Source organism: Primulina eburnea, chromosome 1, assembly GCF_022965805.1.
Source record: "Primulina eburnea isolate SZY01 chromosome 1, ASM2296580v1, whole genome shotgun sequence".
In the NCBI taxonomy this organism is placed as follows: Eukaryota; Viridiplantae; Streptophyta; class Magnoliopsida; order Lamiales; family Gesneriaceae; genus Primulina; species Primulina eburnea.
Window position 1 is genome coordinate 59,990,107 of NC_133101.1, and position 17,580 is coordinate 60,007,686.

The window sequence follows — 17,580 nt, forward strand, 5'->3', positions numbered from 1 at the left end:
TTTTGTTCAAAATTCGGTGCTGCTTGGCTTGTTTCTTGCACGAGAACTTTGCTTGAAAATGAGTAGAGTGTTGCTGAAATGTTTTGTTGTTGAATTGCTTTCGGAACATGAGAGATTTCAAGCTTGTGGAATGTGATTTATGTGTGACAATTGATGCTCTTTTATAGAGAGTTGGCATGACATCTCACTACATGTTATGATCACATGTCTCAAGCCACTATTCCATGATCATTCAACCATTAAGCCACATTTTTATGCCACTAAGTCATGTATAATTAGCCACTAAACCATTCACTTTCTATGAACTAACTTTCAAATTTATGAATTTATTCATAAATGAGAATGTTTAATCAAATATTTTTTATTTATCGTTATTGATCTGATTAATTATTATCATGTAATGTTTATTTTGTGAAAAATTAACATTTCTTAAATAATTGTTTATTTTATAAAAGTAATTAATAGTTTACACAACTTTTACTTTTATATATAAATATTTAAATCAACAAAAACATAATTATCATATATTTACGTAATATTTTCTTGTATTTAATTATTATGTTAAATAATAAAATAATAAAATTTGCTACTTGCATATTACAAATATCATATTTTTTTTAAAAAAAATTAAGGTTTGTCTCGTGGGTCGAGTTAGCCGGATTGGTTTGGGCTCAGGTTCATTGTTTTCATGTTGGTTCGAGTTTAGATCGAATTTTTTTTGTAGTTCTCGTACCTTGACTCGACACACCCAAAATGACACATTTAGTTTCAAATCTTATTCTTTATGATTTAAGTTTTGATATATTAAAATTTTCATTATTATTATTATCAAATATGTTAATTATTATTTTTATATAAGTAATATATCAAAAAATATGATTATGATTATTATTATTATTATTATTATTATTATTATTTAAGTTAGTATCAGATATATTTTTTATATATAATATAACAAATCACGGGACTGAATTATTTTTTAGTTTTTTATTCCCATGAAAGTCTCTCGCCAATTGAAGTGGCGCGACTCTCATTTTTATGACACACACCCAGTCAGTTGTTTTGGGTTTTGCGGTAAACAGCGTAAAAGCCCCGGCTCTTCCCCTTCCGCTTCCGATTTCCCACCGTTTTTGCTGTTTTCCTCTGGATTCTTACCACCCTCCAGATTAGTTTCAGCAAAGATCCTTGTTTTATATCGAAATTTCATAAAGAATCAATATTCAAGAATCCCCATTCATTTGCCCTTGTCAGGTGATATTCTCAGTTCTAATTGTAATTCAATGGAGAACAATCCCGCTTCCCCAACTCCCATCCCAATCTTTTCCAACTTTACCTCACCATTTGACTACTCTCCCAAGAAAAGTGAATCCAATTCTTCAAGGAAGCCCCTTAGTTTGTGGCCTGGAATGTACCACTCACCTGTTACAAGCACCCTTTGGGAGACAAGGTCTAAGATCTTTGAAAGGCTTCTTGATCCTCCGCTTGATGCACCCCCACAGAGCGATTTGCTCACGAAAAAGCCATCACAGAGCAGAATGACTATTCTGTACAATTTCTCTAGTGATTATACGCTGAGAGAACAATACAGGGATCCTTGGAACGAGGTCAGAATTGGAAAGTTGCTCGAAGATCTTGATGCTCTTGCAGGAACCATATCTGTCAAGGTTAAATGCTTTGAAGATAGTTTTTTTTTTTCTTTTTTCAGTATGTCTATCACACGTCATTTCGATGCTTGTACTCAACCTTGCATCTGGACGGTGTATTCATTTTCTATCACTGGTGATTTCTGACATTGATTTGTTTCAGGGCTCGAATTTTCTCAGATTGCAAGTTTTATACCATTATAGTTTGCTGTATTTGATTAAAATATACGAGCCATTATAGGAATAACCTTGTTTGTGAGAAGGGTCAAGGCTGGAGTAGAAAACGACCTTTGTGTTATCTTGAAATCTTTCGTTTCTTCCTTGTGTTATGTAGCACTGTTCAGATGATGATAGCACCACTAGACCGCTCTATCTGGTGACTGCTTCTGTCGACAAAATGGTGCTAAAGAAGCCAATTTTTGTTGATGTTGATCTGAATATATCCGGTGCTGTAATTTGGGTTGGCCGGTCTTCAATTGAGATTCAGCTCGATGTGACTCAGCCCGCTACTGGTACTTTCTTTTCTAGCCAATACCCGTTTTGTCTTGAAATTATTCCCTTGATTCTGTTATCCTCGTGTCTACCTTATTTGGGACGTGTGGAGCAGTAATCACTACCCTGTTGTTCGTGTGGTTGTTTATGTGAGTTGACTATCAAAATATAGTGCTCAGGCTGCTCTCCGATGGAAAAGATTTGCCACACAACTAACACCTGAAGTGTACTTTTTGGTATCAAAATCAAGTTTATGTGGTCATCTATGTGGCACAATGATTAAAATAGGTCGTTTTGGCCATGATTCAAAATTTTTGAGTGACACAGTGACCGATACTCGATCTCACATAATGTCTAGTCCGACCCAAAAGGGAGGATAAAACTAAAAGCTTAAAGTTCAGCCCAAAGTCAAATTAATTAAGATAACCTCGTGCACATCTTTAACTAAAAGAAGTTATTCTTCACTGTGTAGCTGAAGACACCGATTCAGTTGCCCTGACCGCGAACTTCATTTTCGTGGCTCGTGATTACAAAACGGGCAAAGCTGCTCCTGTGAATCGACTAGCACCAGAAACAGAGTTAGAGAAGTTGCTCTATGAGGCCGCAGAAGTAAGAAGCAAACTGAGAAAAAAAAAGTTAAATGGTGATAAAAAAGTTATTGAAAATGGTGAGGTGAATAAATTCAAAGAATTACTAGCTGAGGGACGCATCTTTTGTGACATGCCAGCCTTGGCAGATAGAGACTGCATTCTTCTTAGAGATACTCGCCTCGAGAACTCTTTAATTTGTCAGCCACAGCAAAGAAACATACATGGTCGTATATTTGGAGGGTTTCTGATGCTCCGAGCATTCGAATTAGCTTTTTCAACATCCTATGTGTTTGCTGGAGTGATGCCTTCCTTTATGGAAGTTGATCATGTTGATTTTTTGAAACCGGTACGGGTATATGGTTAAATCTATTTTATGTCATTCTGATCATGAAATTTAGTGAAATATGAAAAGACAAGTAATTTATTTGTCAAATGCTACATTAGTCGTTCTATTGCTAATCAATTGTCATTTTGATGAACAACGCAGGTAGATGTCGGGGACTTCTTACGTTTTAAATCATGTGTATTGTACACAGAATTCCAGGATTCGGATCAGCCCCTAATCCACGTAGAAGTTGTCGCTCATGTTACGAGGCCTGAATTAAGGACTAGTGAGGTATGCCCTCTACACTAACCAAGTGGAAAACACATATTTTCCAAGTTTTGATCTCATTTAATAACAGTCTGTGCATGCATATACTCGACACGCGCATATACTCGATACCGGCTTAGATGTACAAAAAAGAGCCGATGGTCCCATTCGTGATTTTTGACCCGCAACTTTCATCAGATAGAACAACTAACACTCTTTAACAATAGTAAAAATGATATGCTATGTGCTTTTGATGATATAGGTGTCGAATAGGTTTTACTTCACATTCACCGTTCGTTCAGAGGCAAAGGCGATGATGAACAACGGTCATAGGATTCGAAAGGTAGTTCCAGCGACGGAGGAGGAGGCACACAGAATCGCTGAGCGTATGGACGCCGATGTGTTGTAGCTGTTTCAACTAATGAACCTCATTGCAGATTTAAGAGCATACGTGCTACAAAAATTTGAGGAATGGAGGAAATATAATTTTATATCTAACGTTTAAAAACAAAGTATCTGAATACGAATATCGACCACTCTTGAGAGAATCAAAATCCCACGTCATTTTGGTCTGTTTTATAAATCATTTTCATATTTGCATGAATGAATGAACATAACCTTTATATATTCAACATTTGAAAATAATAAGATCTCAACTTTAGTTATACGACTGAATTGAATAAAATTGCGTATACTTTCAAGTTCAAATCTATATAAATCTAAAACACGGTTAAATCTTATGTATTATTTGATGTGTATGAAAAGATAATGACAAAAATTTATGGGAGACGGTCTCACGGATCGTATTTCATGAGACGTATCTCTTATTTAGATTAACAGCAGTATTATTTTTATTGTAAATATCAATAATGTTGACTCGTCTCACAGATAAAGATTCGTGACTCCAAGATAAATATTGATTATTCATCTAATAATTAACCTACAAATCAAATATCATATAATCAATAATTTTACCATAAAAACTTTTATTTATCCATTTTCAATCACTCATATTATGTATCCATATCTTTTCACCGTCTCATCTTATGAGTCAAATGGAAAAAAATGTATGTTTATAAACAACTGTCTCTACTATCTTTCATACTCTCGATGACATTTTCCATTTCAGAGAAGCGCATTGTGCAATTTCCTTATTGATCAACAAGATGTAATAGTTACATGTATAGGCTAAAGGCGAGTTGGAGATATGTGCAGTCCATATATATTTCATCATATATAAAGAATAGTTAATGTACCAATGATGTTAGAAAAACCACCGTGGAGATGAAATGACTGTACTTTGCCTTGGCCTGTTTTGTTGCTCCAAATTGTTCCGCTTCTTCATAATTGAAGAAACCGTTGGGCTAAAGTAGTCATTGCTCCTATGAGAAGTTGTCCCTTGAGAGTAAACCTTCCTTCCTTGCATAAAGCTCCTGTGCTTTTCCAGCGTTGCCCCACGGGCAACTAAATTTTTCGGCATTGGCCCCCATCGGTTGTAGTTGACACAACTTTGGCTCCTCCCTACTTGATAAAACATTCCCTTTCTAGGACTGGTATAGTTACGGCTTTCAGCCGTTTCGGCAGAGTACATGGTTGTTTCTCCTTCGCTGCTGTATTCATGTGGTGCTTCTGCTATCTCAATGGGTGAAGAACTTGACTGAATGTCACTATGAGCAGCCCCGTTGACAGACCCTGTTGATTCCGCGTCTACCATGGGGCAGGGTGGTCCTACGTCATGAAGCTGTTGTCCTTCGGCTGGTAGCTGAGATAAGTTTTTGGCATAATTTTGATCACAGTTGGTCAGTACTTTTCTTGATGGTTGAGGTGACAGTGAAGCTTTAGCAGTTCTAGGTGGAAAATTGATGCCCAAAAGCTGAATCTGAGTGACATCCTTGTTCTTTACTGGGAACGAAGTTAGCAATGGGAACTCGGAAATATCCGGAGTTGGAATCCCCTGGACATGAGTTGCAGCTTGTGGGTCAAGAGTCAAAGTCCCAGGCCCAGCAGCAGAACTTGATCCAGGTTGCTCAACAGGTTTAGATATCAAGTTTGAGGATGTTGGAGTCCCCATGTTTTCACCTTCGGTTGCCTTAAAAACTCGTCGCATTGTGAGTGATGCACAAGAATGCTCACTTTTCTGACCAGTAGACATCAACCGTATCAAAGGTAACTTTGGTTTGTTAAGTTCATCAAGGTTGCCTTCCCAGTGCTGGTTTAACCAATCACAGATGATCGGGATAGGGATACCAAATTGCATGGGCACGTCTTTCTTCCATGATGAAGTTGAAGACGTTGACGTAGAAGAGGATTTAGTGTTCGGTGATGTCGCAAGCTTCATAGGATCACAAACCATGAAAGCCAGGTTGCCATGAACATCAAAACCAGCAGAGCCCGCGCTCCAAGTCACTCCATCGGTTGACAGCTTTATCAGATTGTCTGTAGCTATAACTACCTTTCCTTCACCCACAGCCAACTCCTGTTTCTCCGTATATCCTAAAAGATAAACCACACTTCCAAGTTCCAAATTTGGCATTGAACAAGTTTTCAAGTAGTGAGGCTGTGCTTGTGCATTCGACTCTCCATCTAGGGCATCAAGCCCTACAATGGTCAGATCAAGAACAGAGCTCGTAATAAAGAATCTGGAGAAATTTAAAAAATTTAGAACATGCATCAGTTATCAGAAAATGCATTTATGCTCCTTTAAAAAAAATAATATTTCCAATCAGACATTGAGAAGCCGGGGAAATTCACTTCTGGGAGACTAGCACACAACGAATCATGATTTATGTCACGGGATTTCAATCAAGGTAAAAATAATCCAAGGAGCTGTTCCTCGACTCACAGTTCCTCGACTCAATTAAAACCATGTCCTGAGACATTCCGAAAACATAGAATCTGACATACCCCTTGGAGCCAAAAAAGGAATGAGAGTAAAATACGATGTTTACTGGTGGATAGGCTATTATAGAGTATAAATGGCACCATAATATACTGTTTTCCAGTTCCATCAGGGGAAAAGTGAAGCTAGTGAGTTGGTTTAGAGCTAGATGCCATTCTTAGACATGAAAGTCCCAGGATCCACCCTCCCCACCACAACTAATCACTAATGATTGAGGATACTTACACCAAATGATACATAAAATATAAAAGCTGTTACACGATTCTTATTTTTTCATATGTTGTGGAGGACAACCTTAGATGCATAGTTAACGATTCAATGATTAATGCTGGTAATTTTTTTTTCCAGTTTTCATCTAGTACTGATTTTTGGATGCTAAAACAGAAGGATCTGAATTGCTTGCAACTTTCTACTTTTTGAGAGACAATTGTGAATTAGAAAAGTATCAATAATGAGAGATGCAACTATGTGTGTCAGGCACAAAATGGAATTTCCAGCTGTAATTTCAGTTTGGGTTGTACTTCCAAATCTAAGCAGTTAATGATCAAAAGTTCAAAGCATATAATTGATAAAGCTTCGTATCTTTGTCAACTACCAACAAAGAAAAATATGTTGTTGTGGTGGTGGCATAGGACAGCATTAACCAACAAGAAATGGCCGGAGGCTAGCCAACCACCTTCCCTTGTGAGATTCTCCCAATTTCTACTGAAGGACAGTGGATCCAAGAGTGGAGACCTCTCTGGTTGATAGATTTCAAAAGTCATTGAAATTTCAACTTACCTGATAGAAACATTGTTTCTTTCTCCATAGAAAAAATTGTGTATCATGAAGAATATAAGTCTTAGACTGGTTATACCTCAAGATTCAGGGTGGGATGATTAAGAGACCATGGGTTATGGCAACTGTAACAAGCCTAAAACATATGGTGTAACAAGCCTAAAACATATGGTGAGAGACATAGGATGGTCGTCTACTTTTTTGGGTCTAGGCCACATTAGAATTTAGGTTCTGACTAACTCGAAAAGCCAGGTCAGAAAACTACATGGGGTGAAGCTTTTCTAGCACCTATCTCCTCGTTTATAAGACTTGTACCAACATGCTTTTGTTATCACAATCATCAAATCAAACACTTTACATAAAGTTACGCTGGAACTGACTAGTTCATGTGTCTTTTTCTGGTATTTTTGGTATTTTAAGCTGGAACAGGAAGATTATGCATGAAAATTGACGTGTTTGGTACACCTGTATCACACACTCACGAATTAATCCATGTTCAAACATCTTATAAACCAATTTTATCTCAATGAAAATACTAGCAGCCAATAATATATCGTAATTATGGAGAACTGAATATCAGTTAACTCGACAGTTAACTGGCGACTTCATTATCAGTACATATCCCAGAATAAAAACGTTCTTTCCATATAAAACTGACAAACTTTTCGCCGATAATAACTGATGAATTCGCCAGGATAATAATTTTAGCAACTATCTTTATTCAAAACTAAAAAGCCAAATTCTACCAGATCCAAAATTAACTCCAGGCTCCCAACAACGGACACAACAAAATAACTTCATTTATCCATAAAATTTAGCGCCTCTTGAAACTTCCCAAGATTTCATCAATCATCTCTCAACAAACATCAAACAGCATAAATCCCCGACAAGCCACACATTGAGCACATGCATTCATCCCTAGCTCCGCACAAACACAAAGCTAAAAAGAAGGAACGAAAAAACTTTATAAACTGACCTATGAGGAAAAAGGCTAGCGGAAAGTCCATTCTGGAGCCTAATGTCGGCCGTCTCCGCAGAAACGACGGAGGGGATATTAGCGTGGGTGGTGAGCAGAAGATTCCGGTGGATCAAGAATCCGGTGCCTCCTCCGTGGATTCTAGCCATAGCCATTGCCTTGCCGGAGAAAATAGCAGCCTTCATTCTCTCCGACCTGCCACCTCCGCTGCAGAAACACCAGGATTCCCCCAAAACCCTCATCCTATCTTCTATCCCGATAATGACAACAGATTTTAGGAGACGAAACAGGCGAAAATTGTTAGATCCAAAATGTGGAGCTGGGACTGGAAGCGCATTTCTTTGTTCGTCAGTACACTTTTCTCTCACCTTGAACTTGAATGTGTACTTAGCTGTGAGCCATAACCATATAAATAATAGCTGGGAAAAACCAGATCTTTATCATTTTTTTAAAAAAAACAGAACTTTATATATATATATATATATATATATATATATATATATATATATATATATATATATATACTAGGAATGATCATGTGTGATGCACATGAGTGATTAATAATAAAAAATATAATAACGAGATTTAGATAATTTTTAAATTCGTTTGAATAACATTTTGTTATGAATATTTATTAATCTAAATATATCAAAAACACAATAAATAAAAATACACAATGACGATAAATCAAATATATTCACTTATTTATATAACAATTTTCAATTTGCACGATTATGACATAATGACAGCTCTATCAAATTAATAAATATATTTTTCATCGAAATATCATTCACAATGAAAAAACAATAAAAATAAAATTAAGAGAATAGTAAATTTTACTAAGCCAAAATCACAATGTATTTAAATGGAATGCATACAATGGTTGTCAAATAAAATTATCTTAATTAGCTAAATTATCATAATGATATTAATATAAAACCTCTATACTTGTTATTAAGTTAAATATTAATTGTGTTTTTACTAACTTTTAACTCTTTGCAAATTTTGTTTAACTTTTTTCTTTTTTAAAATAGATACATATCAACTCAAATATTTTAAACGGTATAGTAGTTAACATGATTCGATCGATGTATCAAACAAAGACAATTATTGCACTCCAAAAATATCAATAATTACACTAATTACAATATATGAGAATTAATCTCATGACTTTGACTCTTGTATATACAAATTGTAAGATCATTCATTTGACGCCTTACCAAAATTTATAACCGAGGTAACGATGCAACATTAACTAAAATCTTTTAGAATCGTAAAACAACTCAAACGTCACATTTGGATTGTTATACCTTACATAAACAATTATTGCACATAACAAATATGATATAGTTGTTATTTTACATTCTAGAAATCATTTTTCTAAATCAAATTTATTATCACTAATCAAATAATTTCATCGAACACAAAATAGTTTTAATTACTAATAATAATTTAAACACAAATATTAATTGTTAGGGTGCTCACTCTATGTCATCACCTATGCTTCATTAAGTTGCAATCATAGTAATAATGCACAATGAATTGATAAACATAACTTAGTTAATTTAATAAGTGAATAATATTAAATAACAATTTTGTTATTTTGAAATGTGAAAAATAGTTTCTAAATATATAAATTCATCGTATATAATGACAAGTTAATTAATATGTAGAAAAGAGAAAAAAAAATTGTTTTTTTATGTATGTAATTTCATTATATACAATTAGAAATTAATTAATAGGTCGAAAAGAACAAACAAGATAACAAATCAATATATTATATATGATGATTTCATAATACAATAATACTAATATAATCATACTTTGTATTATGTTTAGAACACAATTGAAACTTGATAACAAATTATATAATAATAGAAACTTTAATTTTAAAAACATTATTATCTAAAATATTATCATAATACATAATGAATCATAAATGAAATCACTAAATTATTGAGTAACTATTTATTTAATTATTACTTAAATCAATTTATAAAATAAAGTAAAAGATAAGATATAAATATTAAATACTCATTAGCAAAGATAAAGAAATACACTAATTTTAGGTAACAATAAAGAAAAATTATGGGTAAATTGATAAATTCAATATGCATTAATATCTAAAAACATTTAAGATAAACAATAAATTAAAAAAGAACCCATCAAAAAAATTATTGATTTAATTTACTACATTAAATGAATAAGGGTATATTGGAAAATTCACAATTAGAAGTCATATATATATATATATATATATATATATATATATATATATATATATATATATATATAAATTCATCGTATATAATGACAAGTTAATTAATATGTAGAAAAGAGAAAAAAAAAATTGTTTTTTTATGTATGTAATTTCATTATATACAATTAGAAATTAATTAATAGGTCGAAAAGAACAAGCAAGATAACAAATCAATATATTATATATGATGATTTCGTAATACAATAATACTAATATAATTATATATATATATATATATATATATATATATATATATAAATTCATCGTATATAATGACAAGTTAATTAATATGTAGAAAAGAGAAAAAAAAAATTGTTTTTTTATGTATGTAATTTCATTATATACAATTAGAAATTAATTAATAGGTCGAAAAGAACAAACAAGATAACAAATCAATATATTATATATGATGATTTCATAATACAATAATACTAATATAATCATACTTTGTATTATGTTTAGAACACAATTGAAACTTGATAACAAATTATATAATAATAGAAACTTTAATTTTAAAAACATTATTATCTAAAATATTATCATAATACATAATGAATCATAAATGAAATCACTAAATTATTGAGTAACTATTTATTTAATTATTACTTAAATCAATTTATAAAATAAAGTAAAAGATAAGATATAAATATTAAATACTCATTAGCAACCATAAAGAAATACACTAATTTTAGGTAACAATAAAGAAAAATTATGGATAAATTGATAAATTTAATATGTATTAATATCTAAAAACATTTAAGATAAACAATAAATTAAAAAAGAACTCATCAAATAAATTATTGATTTAATTTACTACATTAAATGAATAAGGGTATATTGGAAAATTCACAATTAGAAGTCATATATTTAGATGTATGTTAGATTAGATTAGATTAGATTAGATTATATATATATATATATATATATATATATATATATATATATATATATATATATATATATATATATATATATTTTCCGAGTGACTGATCTTCCACCTTAATTTAGATGGATGGAACGTTCGACATCCACAGGTTTTCTTCAGTAATTTCATTATACTCAAGTTATTAAATAAATTGATTAATTTTAAAGGAAATTTAACAAATAAATGTTTAGGTAAGAATGGGCATGGCCTAATGTTCTATGCATCTGGAGTAGGTCTTATGTGAGACCGTCTCACGGATCTCAATCTGTGAGACGGATCAACCCTACCCATATTTACCATAAAAAGTAATACTTTTAGCATAAAAAGTAATACTTTTTCCTGAATGACCTAAATAAAAGATCCGTCTCACAATTACGATCCGTGAGACCGTCTCACACAAGTTTTTGTCATGCATCTGAGTGTGATTATTTACGATGATAGGAATTAGGAACAAGCTGGACCAGGCGAACATGTGATTGTAATATTAAGTCCTCCTTTTTGTGCATACACCATGTGATACAAAATGATCATGTGTTGTCTTATGGATATGACTGATAAAATAAACGTGTATTTGATCAATGATTATAAGTTCGATTTTTTCTATCAATTTTTTTCTGAGACGAGCTTGTCACACTTGACTTAGTGAATATAGTTTACTTGACTTGCTTGATTTGCAAACTATTGCATTAGATCAAAAATTTACTCGACACATTGACAATTAGTTGTAAACGTCATAAAAAAAATGTGTGTTGTTTACTTTTTGTTGTTGTTATTCATTACTTGTATGTAATATATAAAAATATATATAAATAAACAAACTAAAAACATAGGCACATGGATTTTTATTTAAGGTGTTTCTATCCTCCAAGTAGATTCAAAATGCACCACCGATCCAAAAATAAATTCTCATATGGATTAAATTGGTCCATAATAATCGTTACATACCTCTTCCTATATAATTTATTGGAATGTAATAGTAAAAATTTAAACCAATTATTTCCGATTACTATTAGTAAATATGAGAAAATAACAATTTTGAAAATTTGTTATTGTTTATTCACAATTTTTATCAATAATATTGTCAGATCGAATATTAATCTTATATTTTTTTAATTTTCAGTAATTTTAATACATTTTATTAAAGATGTCAATGAGCGGTTACAATTTGACTCCGCGTTAAACTCGTCCGTTCATGGTGGTCTAAACACGATCATTAATGTGTGTATATTAAATTAATAATTTATTTATTTTTTTATTATACTGAATAATTTATTTAGTTTTTGTTGCATATAATTCTTAAAATTGAAATTTGAAAGATATAAAGTATTTATCGATAATTAGTAACTCAAATATATATAAAAAAAAAAAACCAAAATTGTAATTTTCGACGCAGACCCGAATATTCCGTTTCCTCCTACGGAGTTTCGGCTTCCATATAAAATTTCTATGTCCATTTTCAACACGCATCTCCATCGTCAAACCAGAGAGCGGTGCGATTCTTCGGCTATAGCCATGGATTCGCTCCCCACCCGATCCCTTCGTCTCACAGTCCATTGCGTATTCGTCTTGATTTTCTGGATTCGGTTGTTATGCGTTGCAGAAACTAACGCAGGTGGGGACTTTGGAGAAATGTTGCGAAAAGGAGGAAGTAAGCAGAGAGAATTCGATTATTTTAAGCTCGCTCTTCAGTGGCCTGGCACATTTTGCCGCAAGACTCACCGGTGTTGTTCCTCCAATGGCTGTTGCCGAGGGTACTTTATTTTCTCGCTGTGCTATCAGATACTGTGCAAGTCTTATGTGTTTTGTTGGTTGTGGTTGCTTTCATTGGATCCAATTTTTGAGTAATTTAAAATGTTGAAGTCGATGCATGTTGATGCATTTAGGGCTAAATTATGCCGGCTTTTTTAATTTCGGCCATGCCATTAGTTGTGGTAAAATTGAATTTTTTTTCCGAACTGGGTTAAATGATCTCCCTTTGTTCGAAGTTTACTTCAGCCTCATGAATCTATTTATTCGTTAATCCTTTGAAAATTCGATTTAACGTTTCTTCTCCTTAATGTTCCTCTTGACGCAACTATCCTGCTTCTTTTATATGTGTTTTGATTCTCATTCATAACGAATATGTGGACTTTCTTGAGCAGCTTGCTTAATATTTCAAAAATATTTCCGGCGGATTAAGATCCAATCGCTTAAAGGAGGCTTACATGGTTCATCCACGTGCTTATACTGGCTTCGATTTATTTTTTCTTGCTGCTCTTAGCTTTTAACAGTCTTTGCTTTTTAAATGTGAACACTTTCACGAGAATGTCAAGGAAACTTACTTTCTTCTGTTTAACTTGCACCAGTTCAAATTCACCTGCAGAATTTACAATCCGTAAGTCCAATTGTAACCCATTCTTTTGCATATGATAATCAAGCTAGAGTTTTATCATTTGAAATGTTATTTATGCATTCGTCATGTTTAGCCTCCTTTGTGTATTTCTAGCAATGAAGTGTGTCGGAATTTCAGTTACATTGTTGTAAATATTTTTCATCCAGACTTCTGATCTAATTAGGATATCCTCATGTGACAATGTTTCTTTTCCAGATGGACTTTGGCCAGATTACAATGATGGCACGTGGCCTGCATGTTGCTCTGGTAAAAGATTTGATGTTAAAGAGGTATTAGTTTGTAATTTTTGTTGTGCAGCTTGAACATGTAGAGATGCTCTATATTCTAGAACATGTGACATCCTGATATGTTGGTTTTGCACTTTGAACGCATCCGAAGAGACTGAATCTGAAACATACGCAGTTTGAATCTGGAACATCATGATGCTTGATCTACATTAAATTATGAGCTTTACTAGTGTCACTGCTAAGAGCATCCTTGAATAACTTTGATACAGAACTACTGGATGTGTATATGTCTACCAAAATCACTTTTTTATATAGAGATGAGAATCCTGACCCAGAAATCAGCGTGAGATTTATAGGTCTCAATTACTATGTCAACTGATGTGATCCCTTAGAAGCTTACATGATCTATACATTATGCAGCGGATAAGAAGCTTTGATCTTGTATCCATGCTTAAACCAATAGGTTTAGTTAGATGTAAAATAATCAGTGCATACCTTGAAGTGTAGGTTTTTTTATTGTATGATTATATCTGTATTTTGTATTCTAGACTGCCTTTTTTTTAAAACGTTGACAAATATTTACCGTCAACAACATATAGACGCTTATTTTTGGGAATAACCTTGCACCTTTTTATTTTTTGACTGTTTATCAACTGCAGATTTCAACATTGCTTGATGACCTTAATAAGTACTGGCCATCGCTAAGCTGTGGTTCTTCATCAAATTGCCATGGTGGAAAAGGATTATTTTGGGAACATGAGGTTTTTCAACTGTGTTTTTTTCAATTCCAGGCGATTTTACATGGAACTAATATTATCTCATTTTGTTTTTACCTTATTTTGATCGGGACGACAATGATGACAGTGGGGTAAGCATCTTTCTTATGGTCTTTAATCGTTTATGTCAGAGTACTGCAACTACATTTTAAAGTTTTAAATACATTTAATCTGCTGGCTATATTAGTGTTAACTTCTTTATTTCCTTGTTTTGTAGAAAAACATGGAACTTGTTCCTCTGCAGTTACCGGGAATGAATATGACTACTTTGTGACGGCACTTAACACTTATTTCCATTATAATGTCACGGTAAGGGATTATTTCATTGGATCACTCGTTTTATCTGTAAAATTCCTTACATCAGCACCTGATGCCACCATATGTTATTCTGCTTTGTGGATTTTTAGTGAAGAGAAAATAAAACACTTTAGAGTATGTGGGGTTTGGACATGATCCTTGTTACAATGCACAAATTGCTAAAATTCTTGTTATTCTCTTTAAAAACTTAACATTAAAATTGCTTTTGAAGTTTGGGACTACATTGCTATTCCATTTTCCGTCCCAAGGACAATATAAATCTGGACATTCGTAGAAGATACTAGTTGCATTCAGCACTTTTCAAACATTTGTTGGTCCCTTTTTACCAGCATAGTTTGTATTTCATTTAATTGGTTTTCAATTTTATTTACATAATGCAGGAAGTTCTAATAAATGAAGGATATGTAGCATCAGATTCTGAAAAGTATCCTTTGGGAGGCATTATCTCAGCCATTCAAAATGCTTTTCATTTAACTCCAGAACTTGAATGCACTGGTGATTCTGTGGAGGAACTTCGGTTATGCTTCTATAAGGATTTTAAGGTCCAAACCTCCTTTTCGAGAATTTATATTTTATTTGTCATTTTTATTTTAATGAAGATCCTCGATACCCTATTAATCATCTTGACTTAGTTAATATCTTATGTTTCTTGTGTTTTCTCTTATTAAGATTTTAATCCCAGGTAGTAAGTATCATTTGCGTGTCTCTAAAATTTTCTATCTAAGATGTTTTATCAAGTTCTAAACATGAGATGTTTGTGCAGCCTCGGGATTGTGCAAACGACTCCAACTCTCTCAGTAGCATGGTTAATTCGAAAAAGTCATGTCCCAATTATGTTAGGTTGCCAGCATTTGTCTCCTTAAGTGAGTTCAATTCTCCAAGCACTTTAGCCACTTTAAATCTTAGCATTATTTTCATCCGAGTTTCTTATTTTGTGAATGTATGTACAAGATATAGACAAGATAAATGTCCAACATGAACAACACAACTACATTGTTTTGAATCCACTTTCTTACGTCGTAAATATCTAGCTTTAGATGCTACACACCACCTACATGTGATTCCAAATTTTTCAGATTGTTTTTGTTCAGTGTAGTGCGTTTAATATATATTTCATAGCATCTAGTTAAGCCTGATACACTGCTTTTCTTTTTATTGCAGCACACGGAAACAATATAATTGATGCATCTGAATCGCCTTCACTCTCATCTATTTGAATTATGTTGCCTGGGGTAACAAACTCGATCAACCACGAGTCTCCCGTTGGTTAATTACCTATATTATGAAAAATCTGGATATGTTTGTGTTGTAAGTTATATGTATATACAAACGATCCCTTTTGATGATTTACTGCAACTGTCGTTGATTTATCAATATTGAGATTTGAGGTCATAAAATTGCTGTGAATAATTTTGAACCAGAAATAAGTTGGAGCCCTTATAAATATTCTTGAAGATGTTTCGTTTTCTTGTTTTGTTTTTCGCCCTGTTTTAACAAGAGCTTTGATCAGTTGCTTCATATGTTCTCTTGCATTTCCGTCACGATCTTTTTGCTTAAGTTGTGTCTGGATCTTTAGATATATTGAAGAAGGTAATAAATTATACTGCATAGATCCGATTGATGAGTTAGAAGACCCAGAGGTGTTGAAAGAGTTGTGTTTTTCAGAAAATTATGCTGCCTTTGTCCCCATCCCAATTACATAGACTTCTTTTATTTTTTCGGTTATCCCAAACATATAGTCTAGTTTTTATATTTAGTAATATCGTTTCTTGTTTTTTTTACCATATGCTCTGTCAACTAGGTTATGGGAAACATGTATATTTTTGAATGAATTAAAATTCGAATGAACTAAATAAAGATAATAAGGATGAAATATGAATTTTGAATGTATAATTTTGTATTTCCAATGATTTTTTTAATATGTGTGATGTGAAAAATTAAAACAAATATTTATTTGAGACTAAGCGAGTATATGACAACATTTGTTGATCCAATCAATAAGGAGCCAGGTTTCGTTTAAAGTAAATCTCCAGATCAAATGTTCTGAAGGGAGGAAGTCTGTTTTGGGAAAACTTTTCTATAATGGGTCCATCGATGGATTCAAGGCGGAGAGTGATGTTGCCTGAGGACCCCTACTTCCTAGAGCAAAAAATATTAAACAACGTATCTGGTTTAAATTTCCATGTACACATGAAGAAAATGACAATAAAAAATCATTTGTGTGACATATTTCCGCGATCATGTCTTTGCTAATCTTTCTTTCTGTCGTTATTAACATTTAAAACTCTATGCTGTGATATTTTGCCAATTGATCTTTATTTTGTTTGAAAGTGAAATACAACGAATGTAGTAAGCCACCATGTAATTATTTTTATCTGATGTGATTAAAGTAAACACTTAGTTACATCAAACAATAATTCAAATTTTATGATCAAATAAAAAATCAGTTATGTATTTGATCACATTAGTTTATCTATACTATATTATATTGTTAAGTTTGACACCTATTCTTTTAATGTCGTTGTTTATTTTAATAATTATATTATAAATATTAATTAAATGTTAAAAATCGCATGTAGCTCAGTACATATAACTTTGTTTTCTAAACATTCAGTTGTAGGCTGAACTCCTACTTATATTTTTTTTTCCTTTTTGTTCTCATTCTTTTATTTATATATTAAAATTATAATACAATCTCTTACTATTTCTTCTA

General features: G+C 32.6%; 3 protein-coding genes across 4 annotated transcripts; 2 read left to right on the top strand and 1 right to left on the bottom strand.

Moving 5' to 3' along the window:
* The first annotated feature begins 1,016 nt into the window (after positions 1-1,016).
* LOC140835716 (acyl-coenzyme A thioesterase 2, chloroplastic) lies at positions 1,017-3,982 on the top strand. The gene is made up of 5 exons (XM_073201124.1): positions 1,017-1,664; positions 1,978-2,155; positions 2,608-3,071; positions 3,213-3,341; positions 3,580-3,982. The coding sequence occupies exons 1-5, from the start codon at positions 1,281-1,283 to the stop codon at positions 3,724-3,726; spliced, it is 1,302 nt and encodes a 433-aa protein (XP_073057225.1). The 5' UTR covers positions 1,017-1,280; the 3' UTR covers positions 3,727-3,982.
* A 425-nt stretch (positions 3,983-4,407) lies between these two features.
* On the bottom strand, positions 4,408-8,423 carry LOC140835723 (uncharacterized). Of its 2 annotated transcripts, none has more exons than XM_073201131.1 (2): positions 7,970-8,423; positions 4,408-5,956 (listed from the first exon to the last, which is right to left on the bottom strand). In XM_073201131.1, exons 1-2 carry the CDS (start codon positions 8,209-8,211, stop codon positions 4,582-4,584), a joined length of 1,617 nt encoding a protein of 538 aa, XP_073057232.1. In that variant the 5' UTR covers positions 8,212-8,423; the 3' UTR covers positions 4,408-4,581. The 2 variants fall into 2 exon arrangements, with proteins under 2 accessions (XP_073057232.1, XP_073057237.1); XM_073201136.1 differs by having other exon boundaries at positions 4,408-5,915; positions 7,970-8,193.
* A 4,148-nt stretch (positions 8,424-12,571) lies between these two features.
* On the top strand, positions 12,572-16,333 carry LOC140835732 (ribonuclease 2). Its single transcript, XM_073201141.1, has 9 exons — positions 12,572-12,905; positions 13,500-13,528; positions 13,742-13,815; positions 14,433-14,534; positions 14,638-14,641; positions 14,767-14,858; positions 15,248-15,409; positions 15,631-15,730; positions 16,029-16,333. The coding sequence occupies exons 1-9, from the start codon at positions 12,601-12,603 to the stop codon at positions 16,082-16,084; spliced, it is 924 nt and encodes a 307-aa protein (XP_073057242.1). The 5' UTR covers positions 12,572-12,600; the 3' UTR covers positions 16,085-16,333.
* Positions 16,334-17,580: the final 1,247 nt, after the last annotated feature.